This window comes from Stomoxys calcitrans, chromosome 4 (assembly GCF_963082655.1).
Source record: "Stomoxys calcitrans chromosome 4, idStoCalc2.1, whole genome shotgun sequence".
Classification (NCBI taxonomy): Eukaryota; Metazoa; Arthropoda; class Insecta; order Diptera; family Muscidae; genus Stomoxys; species Stomoxys calcitrans.
Genome location: NC_081555.1, coordinates 97,463,807 through 97,483,517, shown reverse-complemented (window position 1 = coordinate 97,483,517; position 19,711 = coordinate 97,463,807). Strand labels below are relative to the sequence as shown.

General features: G+C 38.1%; 2 protein-coding genes across 2 annotated transcripts in view; one reads left to right on the top strand and one right to left on the bottom strand.

The window, feature by feature from the left end:
* LOC106089658 (uncharacterized) overlaps positions 1 to 17,871 on the top strand; it is a 40,352-nt gene extending 22,481 nt beyond the window's left edge. Inside the window, exon 2 of the mRNA XM_013255584.2 lies at positions 11,670 to 17,871. Within this exon, the coding sequence (XP_013111038.2) occupies positions 11,670 to 12,481 (812 nt within the window). The 3' untranslated portion in view covers positions 12,482 to 17,871. The remainder of the gene's footprint in view (positions 1 to 11,669) is intronic.
* LOC106089657 (putative transporter svop-1) overlaps positions 1 to 19,711 on the bottom strand; it is a 197,297-nt gene that overhangs the window by 164,556 nt on the left and 13,030 nt on the right. The gene's annotated exons all lie outside the window — the stretch shown is intronic.

Below are 19,711 nucleotides of genomic sequence, written 5' to 3'. Positions count from 1 at the left end.
CTCATACCATCGCGGTATAATCGAGGCGACGATAGGAAACCTGGAAGAAAGAGAAGAGGTTTCAGATCGGATACCTGATATGAACCTTGAACTCGAGTGCGAGGCACTGCTGCCAGCGGCACAGTCTTGGATTGACGGGAACCCTAGTATTGCCATCTGGAAGATCATGTTACACGGATGGATCAAAGCTAGAGGACAAAGTTGGTCTGGGAGTTTACATTGAGAACCCAGGGACCCCCGTTTAAGACTGCCTGACCATAATACGGTCCTGCAGGCGGAGATCCGGGCGATCACGAATACATGAAGTGGTGTGGTGCTAACGCAAGGACGTCGAGTGTGAACATCTTTACGGACAGTGAAATTACCATAAGGGAAATAACAACCAGGGCGATAAGGTCACGAACAGTCTTGCAGTGTAAGGAGTATTACGCCTTCTCTGAGGATGGCAAAAATCCGCATTGTTTGGTTGGCGGGCCATAACGGAGTAAGGGAATTGGGGGTGGAGGGAAGATGATTTGGGAGTGAAGGCCTGAGAACTGCCGTCAATAAACTTAGTTAACCCGAAGCCTTTCGGGTCCATGCAGACCGAGTTAAGGGCGAAACGGTCGGTAGGACGGTGAAAATCCTACGGGGGGATGCAGATCGTGAGAAGACGAGGCTATTACTGAAAGGAAAAATCGGTGCGGCAAGTGATAGCAAGTGTAGGGCACGTGGGGAAGATGGTGAGACGTTGGAGCATTTTCTATGACATTGCCCGGCTTTCGCGTGCAACGTTATGGAACAGCGAAACGGTCGGTAGGACGTCTAAAATCCTATGGGGGATCAAGATCGTGAGAAGACGAGGATATTACTGAAAGGAAGCAAGAAGGAGGTCAGTTTAGCTATTGGTATCATAACGGGACACAGTTCGAGTTAAGAGCGTGGGCAATGAATGCGCATGCAACCCTGTGGAATAGCAAAACGGTCGATAGGACGACGAAAATCCTATGGGAGGATCCAGATCGTTAGAAGACGAGGCTATTACTAAAAGGAATTATGAGAGAGTAAGGAGGCCAGTAAAGCTTTTGGTATCATAACGGGACACATCACTTCTGTAAAATCGTTGCGGCAAGTGATAGCATGTGAAGGGCATGCGGGGAAGATGATGAGACGTTAGAGCATTTTCTTCGTCATTGCCCGGCTTTCGTGTCTATCAAATACCGGCACTTAAGTGGAGACACAATGCCAGACGTGATCCAACTTAGAGGCGTGGTATGGAAAACTATTTTATTTAGGATTTTGTAAGTAGCACGGAATTCCTAACTTAGATTTTCTTTTTCAAGGTTACTTTTTCGTATTTAGAGCGCATTACAAGCCGATTACTGGCTTAGGTGCATGTCCATATTTGGATTAACATCCGCATTCTCTTTTCAACCTATCCTATTACACTTCCACGTTGTCGAAATCCGCATCAGCTATGCCAAGGCCATTGTAAGGCCGTTTAAGCGGCATTAAAGGTCCTCCTGATGCCCGGAGGATTTGACGTGGTTCTTATCCAGGAATCATGGGTGTGTGATGCAATGGTTCGTGGACTAAGAACTTCGGGATTTAAACTGCTCAAGGGACGGAAAATGGGAGACACAGAGACTGTATTCTTGCAAAGTGTAAGCTAAAAGTTATTTCTTCTTCTGTCGCTAAGCACTGAAGGTTCAGTAGTAGCCAGCCTTGAAATAAACAAGTCTCATTACGGGCTGGCTTCCCTGTATATGGGGCACGATTCAGAGGTGCCGCCCTAAAGCCTAAAGTTGCTGGTTGAAGCGACTTCTGAAAATGAGCCTCATTGTAGGAAGTGATGCAAATGCACATCACCAGATATGGGGAAGTTCGGATGGCAACGAAAGGGGTGAGCTGCTTATTGAATATATTACAAATTTCAATCTGGCGATTTGTAATAAAAGGGTTAAACCGACCTTTATCATGAGGAACAGGCAGGAGGTACTAGATATTACCTTTATATCGGAAGATATTGGGTTGCCCAAAAAGTAATTGCGGATTTTTCATATAGTCGGCGTTGACAAATTTTTTCACAGCTTGTGACTCTGTAATTGCATTCTTTCTTCAGTCAGTTATCAGCTGTTACTTTTAGCTTGCTTTAGAAAAAACGTGTAAAAAAAGTATATTTAATTAAAGTTCATTCTAAGATTTATTAAAAATGCATTTACTTTCTTTTAAAAAATCCAATTACTTTTTGGGCAACCCAATATATGTGGAAGAAAATGCGACTGGGAAGTGTTGGCTTCTCCGACCATTGTTATATTAGTTTCAGCCTTGGTGAAAATACTGCAGAAGTGTTCCCTCGTCTAAACAGGAAAAAAGGCAGATTGGGAGAAATTTCGGCACAAATTCTGCACGTCTATCCTTTCTATTCTGGAAGTGGCAACTACGGAGGATAAAGACATAATAGTCATGCGGTTCAATGACTCGCATATGTCAGCATGTCCTCGAGCCAAGCCAAGGGGCAAATATCGACCGCCATGGTGGACACCAAAGCTGGTTGGTCTAAGGAAGGACTGCAGAAAACTCTTCAACAGAGCAAAAGCCACAGGAGATTTTGTGGTCCTCAGATACTTTTTACCTAATTATACTTGGACATTCATACTTTACTACTTATTGCGGATTGAGTTGCCCAAAAAGTAATTGCGGATTTTTCATATAGTCGGCGTTGACAAATTTTTTCATCGGCTTGTGACTCTGTAATTGCATTCTTTCTTCTGTCAGTTATCAGCTGTTACTTTTAGCTTGCTTTAGAAAAAAAGTATATTTGATTAAAGTTATTCTAAGTTTTATTAAAAATGCATTTACTTTCTTTTAAAAAATCCGCAATTACTTTTTGGGCAACCAATACTTTTCTACTTTTTCCAGTTTCTTTTGAGGGTAGAGGTGACCTTCCTGAGGCTTGGCTGCAAATGTTGATGTGAGAGTCGTATTCTAGGCTCAAATTCGTTTTGAGCCCCCTACTGTGCCGATCGGTTCATTTTTCATTTTGAGTGTGGGTGTAAGCCTCGCCTCTTTCCCTCCCTCCCTCCCTTCTGTTACAGCCTATTGTTCATTCTAGGCCATCCTACACAATCTGTGAAAAAATGTGTCTGTGCAAAGTATCATTTCATTTCAACTTCATTTTGAATGAACCGGCAACACTAGATATTAGAAAAACTCTTTGGCATAGTCTTAGATCTCTCTCTCTCTCTCTCTCTCTCTCTCTCTCTCTCTCTCTCTTTACTATTGAGAAATTTGCAATGACAACAGCTGCAACAACTTATTACTACATTCTTTGCTGCGTCTCTGTGTGTGCTCTGTGCTTAGTTCATTCATTCATGTAACAAGACACCATTCACTCACTGACTTAAACTGGCTTATGTTCGCTCTTTCCTTCCCTCTCTCTCTCTCTCTCTCTCTGTCACTCACTCCAAAACCGTATCATTAGACTTCTGTTTTAAATACAGGTCAAAAATCCTATAAATTTGTTAGCATTTAAAATAATTAAAAAAAGAAAAAGAAAAAGAATTTAAGTACTTTTTAGCATATATTTTTTCTTTGGAATACTGTCATTGTTTTTTTTTCCTTCTTTTGGTTAAGTTTCTTTGGTGAATTGTTGATGTCGTTAGCATTGTTGTTGCCATTTTTTGGTTGGGCTTCCGAGTAGAAGAACAAGAATTAAGTTGGTGTTCTAGTTTCTTGTGGCGTTTGTTTGTTTGTTTTTGTTGTTGTTTTTATTTCGTGTTAGTGGAATTGGGATCGAGCGTGAAAGTACGTGCAAGCCAGTGGGTATAAATACATGAATGTGTGTGTGTGTGTAAGTGAAAGTGGAAAGGGTTTTTCTTGACATTTATTTGAGGTTGGTGTTTATATTTTTCCCTTTCTGCCTTGCTCCCCACTTTACCATTAGAATTGTTTGTTTTTGGTTTTTGTTTTCTTTTCTTTTGTTTTTTTGTTTTCTTTGCGCTGTGATTGTCGATTTTGGCTTGCCTGGCAGCCTGTCGTCATTGTCAGCATGGAAAACAAACAGTGAATGAATGAAATAACGTCAAGAAATGTGATTCACTTTTGGATACATTGCCATTTGCCTTAACTCGGGCCAATGTTTATGTTATTGGTGGTGGTGGTGTTGTTGTTGTTGTTGTTGCTGCTGCTGCTGCTGCCTTAGCATGAATAGTAAATATTTTTCAAGGTACACAATATTGTTGGTATTGCGCCACAAGGTTAATCGTAATAAGATATTGTTGTTGCAGCAGCAACTGCTACAGCTGCCATGGGCCGCCAGAGTGACTGACTGTCTGGCTGTCAGCCTACTGGCGCTTAATATTGCCTTAGTGTTTGCTTACTTGGCTGTCTGAGTGATGAGAATGTGATTTGTAAAGAAGGCAAGGGCAGGTGTATGTCACTCTCTCTCGCTCTTGCCCTCTCTCTTGCTCACTCTCAGTTTTAATGACTGTGCCCCTGCCTGCTGTCTTGTATGAGTGTGGGGGGTGTGTGTTGACTTTCATACCAAAAATTGCATTTCGTTATTATTTCCTTTTTTCTCTCCAAAAAAAAAAAAAAATAACAGCAACAGCAACAAAATTCCCACTAACACTGTTGTCAGTGTGTTATGCTTGTCGGCTAGCCCGACAGTAGAGTTGGTGTTGTTTGCCCTCTTGGCGCTGTTGCTGTTGCTGTTTCTGGTGCCGTTTTTCTGACAGGTGTAGGTGAAATAATTGCCGTGGTTTCTCTTCGTTTGTAGGTCATGGTTTTTCATTTACTTTGCTGTTGTTATTGCTTTTGCCTCGTCTCCCTTTGTTGCTTTTGCTGTTGTGTGAAAGTAATAATTTGGAGTGATTTCATTGGAAAAGCCATGTTACGTATACGTTACACTGGAATGGCCAAATGACACGCCATCCCTATTTGAGGGCGTATGATTTATTTGTCGGTGTGCTACTTGTTTGTTTGTTGGGTGTTTTTTTCTGTTTTTTTTTTTTTGGTTTGAATGGTTTTTTGCCAACAACAACAAAAAAATTCCATGGAAATGAGTTTTGTTATAAATAACCATATAATCAGTTAGCTTTTACAAAAAACAAAAAAAATAAACATACATATCTAATGTTGTAATCCGTGGATATTTGTTCGGAATTGATGTCTGCAATGCCATAAAAGTTGAAAGGAGTCTTCCTCTATATAGCGATACTTAAAGACACACATAAACAATCATTAATAAAATTAATTTATTTCACAATTTATCATATGATGAGTTTCCACCCCATATTATAAGCTCAGTTAGTCATTTGAAAAGGCCTTGTAGAAAACTTTTGCTGTAAAAATTGTGCGGTATAGAGTATTTTATAATGAAATGTTATATTTTATGTGTCTATGATGCAACAGTTCCAATAAGGATTAATAGGGCCTCGGCCAACACCATGGCCATGGTTCAATTCAAGTATCAAGGCGCTTATCGGGGACAGGGAGTTGGCTTACAGTAGAATTGCATGAAGCCAGGAGGAAAGTTACCAGTTTTATTAATGTGGCTAAAATGGAGTATTATTCTTCAAGATTTGATTGCGCAGTGGGCTCGACGAGAAAGTGGAAGGTAACACATGACATCGAAGAGGGTAAACCCAAGTCAAACACTCGATACCATGGGGATCTAGATGAACTCAACAGAATCTTCGTAATCATAACCGATATACCAACGGACTCGCAATTTTACAGTGATGATAATGGGCCGGTTTTCGTTTTTGATGTCCGCGGTCCATTTGAGTTTAGATGTGTTAGCCATGAGAAAGTTTTGTCCGTGTTAAGTCAAATGCAATTGGTTTGGACGCGGAGTTGATCCTAGATTTGTACGAATGTTACTTTCATATCTCCTATGTTACTTTATATACCTGTTTAATATAATTTTGAGCTCCAGTGTGTATCCTATTATTTGGAAGCATGCAAAGATTATCCCCATTCCCAAATCTAACGTTGATTATCGGCCGATATCAATTCTATGCTATCTCTCTAAGGTTTTCGTGAAAATCCCTCATGGACAGATATCGGTATATCTTCGCCAAGAGTCCCTGTTGTCAGAAAGACAGGCCGGCTTCCGATCTGATTGAAATGATGAAATGGCTGAATCGATCAGAAATGACATTAATGGGAATAAAGTTGGCTTTCTGGTTCATTTGTGCATGAAACTAAGGCATTTTTTTTAACATCACATCAACGGCAACGAGTCTGATTATGTCGTGTCGTGAGCGATGGACCGCAGTCTGCATGCGCAGGGAATAAATTATCTAACCCCTTGTTCAATGGGGTTCCCCAAGGCTCGATTATAGGTCCACTTCTTTTTTCATTATATGTGAACGACTTGCCTCATCAACTAGCACACGGTCAGATTACGATATATGCTCATGACACAAGGACCACACAATAAGTTCAGAGAACATGTTGTCTTGGTATAGGCGGAGCGATGAGGACTACACCTACTAGGACACTGGAGACTATTCTAGATATCTGACCCATTGACATACAGATTAAGTGTAAAGCAGCCACTGTGGTTATGAAACTTAAGGCGATGGGAGAGTGAATTGAGGATGGGAGCAGCTCATACCATCCCCGTATAATCAAGGCGACGATAGGAAACCTGGAAGGAAAGGAAGAGGTTTCCCATCGGATACTTGAGATAAACCTTAAAGTCGAATGCGAGGCACTGCTGCCATCGGCACAGTCTTGAATTGACGGAACCCTAGTATTGCCATCTGGAACATCATGTTACACGAATGGATCAAAGCTAGAGGACAGAATTGGCCTGGGGGTTTACATTGAGAACACAGGGACTGAGATCAGTTTTAGAATGCCAGACCATAATACGGTCCTGCAGGCGGAGATCAGGGCGATCACGGAATGCGTGAAGTGGTGTGGACGTCGAGTCTGAACATCTTTACCGACAGTAAAATGATGTCCGTGAAGATAAATTTTAATATAACTTAGCCAAGACACAAACCTGAAATTTTAACAGAGCTATGTTAAGTGATTAACAGAGCACTGTTAACTAATTTTCTTTTGTATTTTAAATTTAAAAAAAAATCATTTTTAGCATTTTCTCACCTGTGATTTTCTAAATCACATGCTAAAGAATTTATCTACAACTATAAAATGCTTAACAATAACTAAACCCTCAAACCACTATACCAAAAATATTTTTTGAAGACCTATATGACCCATTTTTAAAACGGCAATGCAGTGAACTCGTCATAGATAGGTGATACAAACTAATACCAGAATTAGCCCCTACCAAGAGCTATTAGAATCAGAAGTCCCCATATTCAAATTGTATTTCAAGTCGGAGATATTTCGCCCCAAAAGTTATATTTGAATTTAACACAATGGCCCACTGTCCTGGATTGGTCATAGATAGGTGATACAAACTAATACCAGAATTAGCCCCTACCAAGAGCTATTAGAATCAGAAGTCCCCATATTCAAATTGTATTTCAGATCGGAGAAATTTCGCCCCAAAATTTATATTTGAATTTAACATAATGGCCCACTGTGCTGGACTGGTCCAAGATAGGTGATACAAACTAATACCAGAATTAGCCCCTACCAAGAACTACTAGAATCAGAAGTGCCCATATTCAAATTGTATTTCAGATCGGAGATATTTCGCCCCAAAAGTTATATTTGAATTTAACATAATGGCCCACTTTGCTGGACTGGTCATAGATAGGTGATACAAACTAATACCGGAATTAGCCCCTACCAAGAGCTATTAGAATCAAAAGTCCCCATATTCAAATTGTATTTCAGATCGGAGAAATTTCGCCCCAAAAGTTATATTTGAATTTAACATAATGGCCCACTGTGCTGGACTGGTCATAGATAGGTGATACAAACTAATACCAGAATTTAATTTAAAATACAAAAGAAAATTAGTTAACAGTGCTCTGTTAATCACTTAACATAGCTCTGTTAAAATGTCAGGTTTGCGTCTTGGCTAAGTTATATTCAAATTTATCTTCACGGACATGTAAAATTGCCATAAGGGCAATAACAACCAGGTCTGTAAGGTCACGAACTGTCTTTCAGTTTAAGAAGGAGATTAACGCCTTCTCTGAGAATGGGAAAATCCGCATCGTTTGGGTGCCGGGCCATAACGGAGTAAGGGGAAATGAAAGGGCAGACAATTTGGCAGTGAAGGCCAGAGGACTGCCGTCAATAAACTTGGTTAACCCGAAGCCTTTCGGGTCGATGCAGTCTAAGTTAAGGGAGTAGGCGACGAATGCGCATGCAACATTGTGGAACAGCGAAACGGTCGGTAGGACGGCGAAAATCCTATGGGAGGATCCAGTTCGTGAGAAGACGAGGCTATTACTGAAAGGAAGCAAGAGAGAAAGGAGGCCAGTAAAGCTTTTGGTATCATAACGGGACGCATCACTTCTGTAAAATCGTTGCGGCAAGTGATTGCATGTGAAGGGCATGCGGGGAAGATGATGAGACGTTGGAGCATTTCCTTTGTCATTGCCCGTCTTTCGCATCTAACAGATACCGGCACTTATGTGGGGACACAATACCAGACATGAACCCACTTAGGGGAGTGGTATTGAAAACAATTAAGGATTTTGTAAGTAGCACGGAATTCCTAACTTAAAATTTTCTTCTTAGAGGTTACTTTATAGTTTTTTAGAGCGCACAATAAGCCAATTACTGGCTTAGGTGTATTGTCTATAGTGGCATGGGGCGGAGTAATATCTGCACCCTCTATTCAACCTAACCTAACCTAACCTAAAGTGGAACACCTTCTAACTGCTAGTGCGGGACACACACACAGAAGGTGTTCTATAGTCTCTTCTTCTTCTATGTCAAAAGTCGTTGCTGACAACCTTCAGTGACCTGTCATGACGGCCACAACGAATGAGACAATCCAAGGCAGTTTTTTTTTTGTTCGAAAATACGTTCTCCAGAGATTTAATGGCTGCCTGGCTGTCTGAGAAGATATATATGCCAATCGTCGTAATGACATAATATCTTAGCCATTCCATCACTTCCTTAATTGCAAGGATCTCCGCTTGTTACACACTACAGCGGTCGGGTAACCTTTTCGATATGACCAGTTCTAGATCTATAGAGTACAACCCTCCTGGTCGTCAAGTTTCGAACCTTCCGTATAGAAGTCTATGTAACTTCTGTTACCAGTGATATCGTAGTTCCAATCGGTCTGTGAGGAATAGGGGTACAGTACTTTTGTTATCAAAAAACGGCTAGGGTAGGGTGTAATCCACACTGCCTGGAACATCGGATATTGCATCAAGGATAACACAGTGTCCGTAGCTCCCTTATGACCAATGAGAAAGCTCCCTTAAGCTCACGACAGTGGTCGCTGCAATTTGGGTAGCCACAATGTCCAGAGGCATAAGATGTAGCATTAAATTCAGTGCACCGGATGGTGTTGTCCTCAGTACGGATGTGATGCACAAACAAGCCATCCTTTGGATCCGGTTAAGTATTGAGCAGTATGTGGACTTATGAAGCGCTGTTCACCAGACCACAATACCATATTGCATTATATTGGGTTGCCCAAAAAGTAATTTGCGGATTTTTCATATAGTCGGCGTTGACAAATTTTTTCACAGCTTGTGACTCTGTAATTGCATTCTTTCTTCTGTCAGTTATCAGCTGTTACTTTTAGCTTGCTATAGAAAAAAAGTGTGAAAAAAGTATATTTGATTAAAGTTCATGCTAAGTTTTATTAAAAATGCATGCTCCATTAGCCCCAAAAAGAAAGCTCCATTAGCCTCACATCAGTGGTCGCTGCAATTTGGGTAGCCACAATGTCCAGAGGCCTAAAATTTTGCATTAAATTCAGTGCATCAGATGAATCCGGCTGAGTTTTTAACTGTAGGTGGACTTTTGAAACGCCGTCCACCAGACCACAACACCATACAGCATTATAGGTCTAACAACTGCAATGCATGACACGCGGTCTAAACCCCAAACTTTTGCCAATGTCTCTCTTGCAGGTGCATAGAGCAAGAGTTGCCTTTGTTGCCCTTTCCAAAATGTTGAACTTGGTTTCTATAAATGGAACATTCTCCCCTGCCAAGTAGACAGATTCCACTGTAGGCAATTTGTATCTGATGTTGAAAACAACTACTAATTAAGGAACAAGGGCAAACTTCTCATATATCATTGAGTACTGTTCTATTCAAGTTTTCAGCTCACTAATAAAGGACCTCCTTTTTTGTAGCCGAGTCCGAACGGCGCACTATGGGCGGAAATGGCAAAATGTGGCCAAAATTCGGTAAAACCCACAAATCTGCTCCGATTTTGATGAAATTTGAAACAATTGCAGAAGACATTTTATATTTTTCGAAAGAAATCAACGAGATGAACAAAATGAAGTCAAAACAAGTAAAAGCCTTCTAAGTTCGGCTGGGCCGAATCTTGGGAACCCATTACCATGGATTCTGCTAAAATATGGAAGCTATATCTGGTTATTGACAGCCAAATCTGATAAAAATCACGGCTTGTAAGAGCTCAAGAAGTCAAATCGGGATATCGGTTTATATGGGAGCTATATCACATTCTTGACCCATTTGAACCGTACTTGGCACAGTTGTTGGAAGTCATAACAGAACACTACGTGCAAAATTTCAGCCAAATCGGACAAAAATTGCGGCTTGTAAGGGCTCAAGAAATCAAATCGGGAAGTTGGTTTGTATGGGAGCTGTATCAGGTTCTTGATGTATATTGTTCATAGTTTGGAATAAGAGAGATCAACATGTGCTTAATGCAATTTTATGAGCTAAATTTTGATATACGAAACATGAAAAATTTAATTTTTTCATTTCCACCACGGTGTGACATCTCTTTGGGAAGAAGTTTTTACATACATGGCTGGCTGCCATATCAATTTTATACCCACCACGAAAGCATGGGGGTATACTTATCTAGTCATTCTGTTTGTAACACCTTGAAATATCCCATAAAGTATACATATTCTTGATCGTCTCGACATCCTGAGTCGATCTAGCCATGTCCGTCCGTCCGTCTGTCGAAATCACGATAGCGGTCGAACGCGTAGAGCTAGCTGATTGCAATTTTGCACAGATACTTAATATTGATGTAGGTCGTTGAGCATCGCAAATGGGCCATATCGGCTCAGATTTGGATATAGCTCCCATATAAACCGATCTCCAGATTTGACTTCTTGAGCGCCTGGAGGTCGCAATTTTTGTCCGATTTGGCTGAAATATTGTATGTGGTTGTCTGTTATGACTTTCAACGACTGTGCGAAGTACGGTCCGAATCGGTGTATACCCTGATATATCTCCCATATTAACCCGTCCATCGATTATCTTTTGCTGGTTTAGTATGTAGAATAAAATTATGCCCTTCAACTAAATTTATTTTGTAAAAAATTGTTAGCAGAATCCATGGTGGTGGATTCCCAAGATTTGGCCCGGCCAAACTTAGCACGCTTTTATTTGTTTTTTTTTTTTTTAAATTTTATTTCCATAGAAAATTTTGTTAACATTTCTTAAGAAAAAATTCCAAAGAATATTTACTAAATAAAGTTAAACAATTTTCTTCAATATTAAATTTCTTCACACATTCACAGACTTTTTCGTCTTCAAATGTTTATTTTGTTGTTTTCCCCCTTTTTTCATTTACAGACAAAATTGTGATACCGGAAAAAATTGCCATACGCCTCATCAATTCATCTGAAGTAACCGCCGAACAATTCTACAGACACATACTCGAGCAATATCGCATACTGAATCAACTGCAACAACAACGACAACAATTTCTACAAAAACAACACATACAGCTGCAACAATTGGCAGCGGGTAATAAATTTCAAGAGATTTTCGCTACAGCGACAATAATACAATCGAATCCCAAGGATCGCATTAACAAACCGGTGACACCAACCAATGGAACATTTCTTTTGGATCCAGCTCGCCAGCCCCCACCACCACCCATCATAGAACCCGATCGCATACCACTGGGCATTGAGGAGCAAGAGGCCATAGATCTCAGGCCTGTGGAGACACTTCCCATACTGGATACAGCACCTGTGATTTATGGCAAACGAAAGTCACATCGCAAACATTATCAGCATCATCGAAGGAATCAACGAAATCATCAGAAAAAGGATATGCTGGACGAAACAGTCATGGGCGGTGTGAGCGACCTCATGCCCAGCGTTGAGAAGGTCACCGAAGAGAAATACAAGGAGGCTGCATTGAATCCCCCCACATCCATAGTCCAAGAGCCGGTTTACACCTCACTGCCCATACCCTTGATATTGAACTCCAAAGAGGACCAGCGACCCTATCACACACATGGCCATCACAGTGGCCATAATGAGAAGCGTACCAAGGCATTGGCGAGAAAACGCATAACAGCTCCATCCGTTTCGGGTTATGAGACAAAATCCTATTTAAATCCATTTCTAAATGGTGAATTAATATTTGAAAAGTAAATTTAGCAGCAGAAAATGTAGCAAAGGTATGGAGTGGGGACACAGCCCTCCAGACCGAAGAAAGAAAAAAAACAAAAACCAGCCAAATTAGTAGATTTTAGAGACACACAACAAAACACACACAAGGGAAAACAAAAGGGATTGAAAAGAACGCGGGAAACGTTGAAAAAAAGCCCTACAGAAACGAATGACACAATAATTGAAAACTGAAAACAAAGCAAACCAAAAACAAAGAACAACAAGAAAAACTCAACTCCGACCTTATTGAAAAACAACAAGAACAAAAAACATGGAACACTTGGAACTTGAAAGCCATATCATTCATACACGCCAAAAAATAAAAAAAAAAAAAACACCACAGAAACTCTCGCATACACACAAAACACTCTTAAACCGGAAACCAACCAAAGCCAATTTTAAAAGTGAACGCCATTTAGCAGCATGATTCCAAAACACACACACACACACACACACATTAAACAACAACCCTATAGTAAATCTATTGTATACCACAACAAACACAAAAAAGATTTTAGAGATTTATATACATACAAATGAACAAACATCGTATAATGAAACCTTAGTCCGAGCCCATTTATCGATCAGCTTCAATTCAACTCACCTCACCTTATCACTCACACTAACTACTTAGCCCACCCACCCACCTAAGCCGCCAAAAATGAAAGCCATACACCACATAGACACACAGCTACACTTATGCAAACTGTTTAGATAAACCTACAATGGCGAAAAACAAACTCTTCACACACACACACACACACATACACCCATTTATATACACCATATATATATATAGTAATCCACATTTTGATGCAGTGTTTCAATCCACAACTACTACTACTTTAACCACACACGCTCATGATCACCTTAACCTTAACACTCACTGAACGCTCACTCGCCTATAAACCAGCTGAAGGTTGAAATTATTCACAAAAAAGGTAATTTATTTTTTTTCATCTAATTTGTAGTTTTTTTTATAATTTTTAAAGTTTTTTTTAATTTTTTGCGGAAATTTTTGTTAAAAATTTTTAATGTATAGAAACTTTTGCCAATATTTTATAGAAAATTTTGCTCAACTCCTATTTCTCTAGAAAAAAAGTCAATATTTTATTTCCATACAAAATTTTATAAGATTTTTTCTATAGAAAATCTGTTTAAAATTTTGTTTCAATGGTTATTTTGCTAAGATTTCATTTCAAGAGAAATTTTGTCAAAATTTGTTTTCAATGGCAAAAACAGGCAAAAAAAAACTTGAAATGAAAAAATTTCGGCAGAGCTCGGCCGGGATTCGAACCTGAGCACACGGAGCAACAACGAGAGCCGTTGCCTAGCGTTGGAAACCATCAATACAATTTCCAACAGATGTACAGAATCATGTGTATGCCATAGGAGTAGTGTAAATGTGTACACAAAAAATCTGTCATTACACAAAAACACATGCATTGGGAAAAGTACAGCTAACAGACAGGATTGTCGAGCGTGATTAATGTGGTATTTATATTATAGAGACATTTTCGCAATAAATTCGACATAAGTACAATATACCAATGTACGGCCCTTGAAACCTTCACACTTTATATGGCAGATGGGTTATTCTAACCAAATGACGAAACGCATCCCAACATGCATTGGGAAAAGTACAGCGCTAACAGACAGGATTGTCGAGCGTGATTAATGTGGTATTTATATTATAGAGACGTTTTCGCAATAAATTCGGCATAAGTACAATATACCAATGTACGGCCCTTGAAACCTTCACACTTTATATGGCAGATGGGTTATTCTAACCAAATGACGAAACGCATCGCATAGTGGTTGGTGTGTGTAGCGATCTCTGGCTTTCCATTTCCATTTGCAAAGAAAATCTCCGATCATTGAGCTCGTCTCGAAAGAGAACTAAACAATTTCACAAGAATTTGGTGATTTTTCAAAAATTTTTAACAAAATTCATTTTTATTATTAGATTTTCTATTTTTATACTCTTAATTCGGTCCATGTTTTGATATAGCTGCCATATAAACCGATCTTGGGTCTTGACTTCTTGAGCCTGTAGAGGGTGCAATTCTCGTCCGATTTGAACGAAATTTTGCACATGATGTTTTGGTATCACATCCAACAACTGTGCTAGGTATGATTCAAATCTGTTCATAAGCTGGTATAGTTGTCATATAAACCGATATTGGCTCTTGACTTCTTGAACCGCTAGAGGGCGCAATTCTTATTCGATTTGGCTGAAATTTTGCATGACTTGTTTTGTTATTACCTTCAACAACTGTGCTAAGTATGGCGCAAGTTGGTATATAACCTGTTGTAGCTACCATATAAACCGATCTGGGATCTTGACTTCTTGAGCCTCTAGAGGGCGCCATTCTCGTCCGCCGATTTGGTAGAAATTTTGTACAACGGCATCTCGCATGACCTACAACATACGTGTCAAATATGGTCTGAATCGATCTATAGCTTGATACAGCTCCCATATAACCGATCTGCCGATTTTGCTTCTTGAGCTCCTACAAGGGGCAATTCTTATCCGGATGGACTGAAATATTACACAATAACTTGTACAATGTTCAGCATTCAATTCTTTATGGTCCGAATCGGACTATAACTTGATATAGCTCCAATAGCATAACAGTTTTTATTCATTATTCTTTGTTTGCACAACAAGATCAAATCTTAAAAGTTAGTGTGCTTATTCGTGGGTTCAATTCCCACCATCTGTGGTATCACAATTGGCCTCATAATTGTCTAAGTGAGTCTGTAAGGACTGCCACTCTTACGTCTACGCAAATTTCGTTCAGAGATCTTAGTCGCTGGTTTAACCAAGGTGGTTTTGCATTTTACATTTTTATTATACCGTACACCGTACACTACTGTGTTACAGGGTATTATAACTTAGTGAATTGGTTTGTAACACCTAAAAGGAAGAGAGATAGACCCATTGATAAGTATACCGATCGGCTCACTTTCTGATTCGATTAAGCTATGTCCGTCTGTCTGTCCGTCTGTCCATGTTAATTTGTGTACAAACTACAGGTCCGATCGTCTTCAAATTTGGTATGGGCATGTTTTTTGGCCTAGAGACAAAGCCTATTGAAATTGGAACAAATCGATTCAGATTTGGATATAGCTCCCATATATATGTTCGTCCGATTTGCAGTAATACTGCAATAAAATGGTCATTTGTTATCCGATTCTCTCGAAATTTGGCAGGAAGGATTTTCTTATGACTCCCGACATTAGAGAAGAATTTCATAGAAATCGGTACAGGTTTGGATATAGCTCCCATATATATGTTCGTCCGATTTGCAGTAATAATGCGATAAAATGGTCATTTGTTAACCGATTCCCTAGAAATTTGGCCGGAAAGATTTTCTTATGAATTTCGATATTACAGAAGAATTTCAAAGAAATCGGTACAGATTTGCATATAGCTCTCATATATATGTTCGTCCGATTTGCAGTAATAATGCAATAAAATGGTCATTTGTTAAACGATTCCCTAGAAATTTGGCAGGGAAAATTTTCTTATGACTTTCGATATTACAGAAGAATTTCATAGAAATCGGTTCAGATTTGGATATAACTCCCATATATATGTTCGTCCGATTTGCAGTAATAATGCAATAAAATGGTCATTTGTTAACCGATTCCCTAGAAATTTGGCAGGAAAAATTTTCTTATGACTTTCGATATTACAGCAAAATTTCAAAGAAATCGGTACAGATTTGCATATAGCTCTCATATATATGTTCGTCCGATTTGCAGTAATAATGCAATAAAATGGTCATTTGTTAAACGATTCCCTAGAAATTTGGCAGGGAAAATTTTCTTATGACTTTCGATATTACAGAAGAATTTCATAGAAATCGGTTCAGATTTGGATATAACTCCCATATATATGTTCGTCCGATTTGCAGTAATAATGCAATAAAATGGTCATTTGTTAACCGATTCCCTAGAAATTTGGCAGGAAAAATTTTCTTATGACTTTCGATATTACAGCAAAATTTCATAAAAATCTGTTCAGATTTGGATATAACTCCCATATATATGTTAGTCCGATTTGCAGTAATAATGCAATAAAATGGTCATTTGTTAACCGATTCTCTTGAAATTTGTTAGGAAGGATTTTATCTTGACTCTCGACATTACTGGTGAGTTTCGTGAAAACTGGTTCATATTTAGATATAGCTGTCATATATGTATATTGCCCGATTTTCACTTCTAAAGTCATTGCAATCGCATTTTTTGACCAATCTTGCCAAAATTGTACACAACGTTTCTCTAAAGAGAATTTCCCTTATGTAGCGCAGCAAGAAACAAAATTACTCCACACCATATATTTCTACCAAATGAAGACATCCAACTACTACAACTAAACGCACTTGCTCAACTGCTACTCTAAGCAATCATCGATTGCCATAAAAGTGAGTTTTCAATGTAAGAAAATTGCAGCCTAAACTGTTTGCGGCGTGCTGTTTCGTTCATTCAAAATCTTATTTCCAAAAAAATATTTTCAAAATTTTAAAATTTAATGGTGGATAATTGAGGATGTTGCAAGCCTGCATAAGGTTGGGCTAGGCATGAAAATTGAAATTGTTTGAGGTGATTTTGTACAGAAAACTGACTCTCATGTAATTGGTGGTTAATGAGTCCATCAGTGTAGATTTCACATAGCTTTAATGCTAAAAATCTAACTTAAATAGAACAATGAACATGCCATGAAACTGTGGGCAGGTCAGACGGACAGATATGATACACTAGGTACTGATGAGGATCACCAGCCCAGAAACGCTTCTACCAATGGTGTGACATCTATGCCATTTATTTTCATCAATTCATGAAAAAAACAACACACTTTCTCGTGGTCATTTAAGCTCGACTAAACAATATATTGGATTGCCCAAAAAGTAATTGCGGATTTTTCATATAGTCGGCGTTGACAAATTTTTTCACAGCTTGTGACTCTGTAATTGCATTCTTTCTTCTGTCAGTTATCAGCTGTTACTTTTAGCTTGCTTTAGAAAAAAAGTGTAAAAAAAGTATATTTGATTAAAGTTCATTCTAAGTTCTATTAAAAATGCATTTACTTTCTTTTAAAAAAATCCGCAATTATTTTCTGGGCAACCCAATAATACAAGGAAGTAGAGTATATGTCGTTTTCAGCGAGCCAGTCTATCGGACACAGGTTGTAGAGGAGTGGAAACTTTTGATCGCACAAAGAATTCTTGACCCGATGCAATTTCCTCAACAATCCCCGACGAGCACATATCAGGGGCAAGCCCTTCATTAGAGGGGTTTCCAATAGATGTGTATATTAAAATATTTTTTATTGAAAATTTTGAAAAATTTCGTGAATTTGAAAATTGAAAAATAAGTTATGGTTCAAGGAGGCCACCGTAGCGCAGAGGTTAGCATGTCCGCCTATGACGCTGAACGCCTGGGTTCGAATCCTGACATCAGAAAATGATTTCAGCGGTGGTTATCCCCTCCTAATACTGGCGACATTTGTGAGGTACTTTGCCATTTAAAAACATCTCCCCAAAAAGGTGTCGCTCTGCGCCACGCCATTCGGACTCGACTATAAAAAGGAGTACCCTTATCATTGAGCTTACAATTGAATCGGACAGCACTCGTTGATTTGTAAGAAGTTTGCCCCAGTTCCTTAATGGAATGCTCATGGGCAAATTTGCATTATTGTTCAAAATTTAAGAAAAAAATACTAACATAAAATAAATTAAAAAATACTTTTTGTTGAAAGTTTTATGAAAACACAATTTATTGAAATGATATACTGGAAATTAAAAAAAAAATTCTAAAAAATTCAAATTTTTGTTTTTTTTTAATTTATTGAAAATTTTTGAAAAAATTTTAAAAAATTCATTTCAGAACATTTTTAAAATTTTTTTAGAAAATTAAAAAAAAAAATTCCGAAATTTTTAATTTTTAATGAATTATGTTATTAAAACTTTAATTGAACTTTTCATTAAAATATATGTTTAATTTTTATTTTTATTCATTTTTTCACTGTGTATAAAGATTTCCTCTTCAGCTATAACATATGAATAATCCTATTAACATATCTTTCACCACACACCCAAAACATATAACCAAAACCAACACCACCTAGTCTGAAACTCGAAATTTTAGAGATGAAAAACACCAAAAATAATAATCACAGCATTTTTATTGATAAATGGGTCTTTAAGTGCAAACCAAAAAAAAAAAAAACAAATACAAAAAAAAATAGCAAAAACTCCTTAAAAAAAAGAAATTAAAAAGCATCAATGTATACCTACCTACATACTTATATACCCATGATGAAATTGACTATGAGGATGATGATGATGATGATGAAAAAGCGTAACCCCTAAGAGATACTATTTCCTAATAATAACCATACAATAAATTGGCCTAAAAACAACTTTATATATTAATATATGTGAAAATCAATACAATACAATATAGTGAAACTACGAAAACAAAAGCAAAACTCAAAAGAAAACTTAAAACTGAAAAAATTGGAATAGGCAAAGCAATGCAAAACATAAACAAAAAATTTTGAAAATTTTAAAAATTTTAAAAATTTTGAAGATTTTTCATAATTTTTTTTTTTTTAATTAAAAAAAAATGATAACGCCATACAAAAAATTTTAATACGTTTGCTAAGACGCGCATAACACTCGAGTAAAAAAAGTATCATTTTCATTATTCTAAATAAATGAAAGAGAGATAAAATCAAATTTCACAAAACACCCCCAAGAGTATTACCTACACCCCCCCCCCCATAATGAAAGAAAGAACCCCAAACCCTCCCCCCCCCAAAAAAACGGCAACTTCTGAATGTATCAATATTTATTCAACTATAGTGTACCTAAATGTCATAAAAAATTTAAATAAAAATATAAGAAAATGCTGAGGCAACAAACAAAACCAAAAGACAAGACGACGGACATAATGGACAAAAATCGATATCGGTCGAAATAAAAAAATATTCGAAAAAGTAATAAAAAAAAGAAAATTGTGTTATTTATGCAAAACAATTCAACAGGTAGCTTGAAGTCGGGAAAGATGGATTACAGGCAAGTAAGCTGTACCAGTATATATTGGGTTGCCCAAAAAGTAATTCCGGATTTTTTATATAGTCGACGTTGACAAATTTTTTCAACGGCTTGTGACTCTGTAATTGCATTCTTTTTTCTGTCA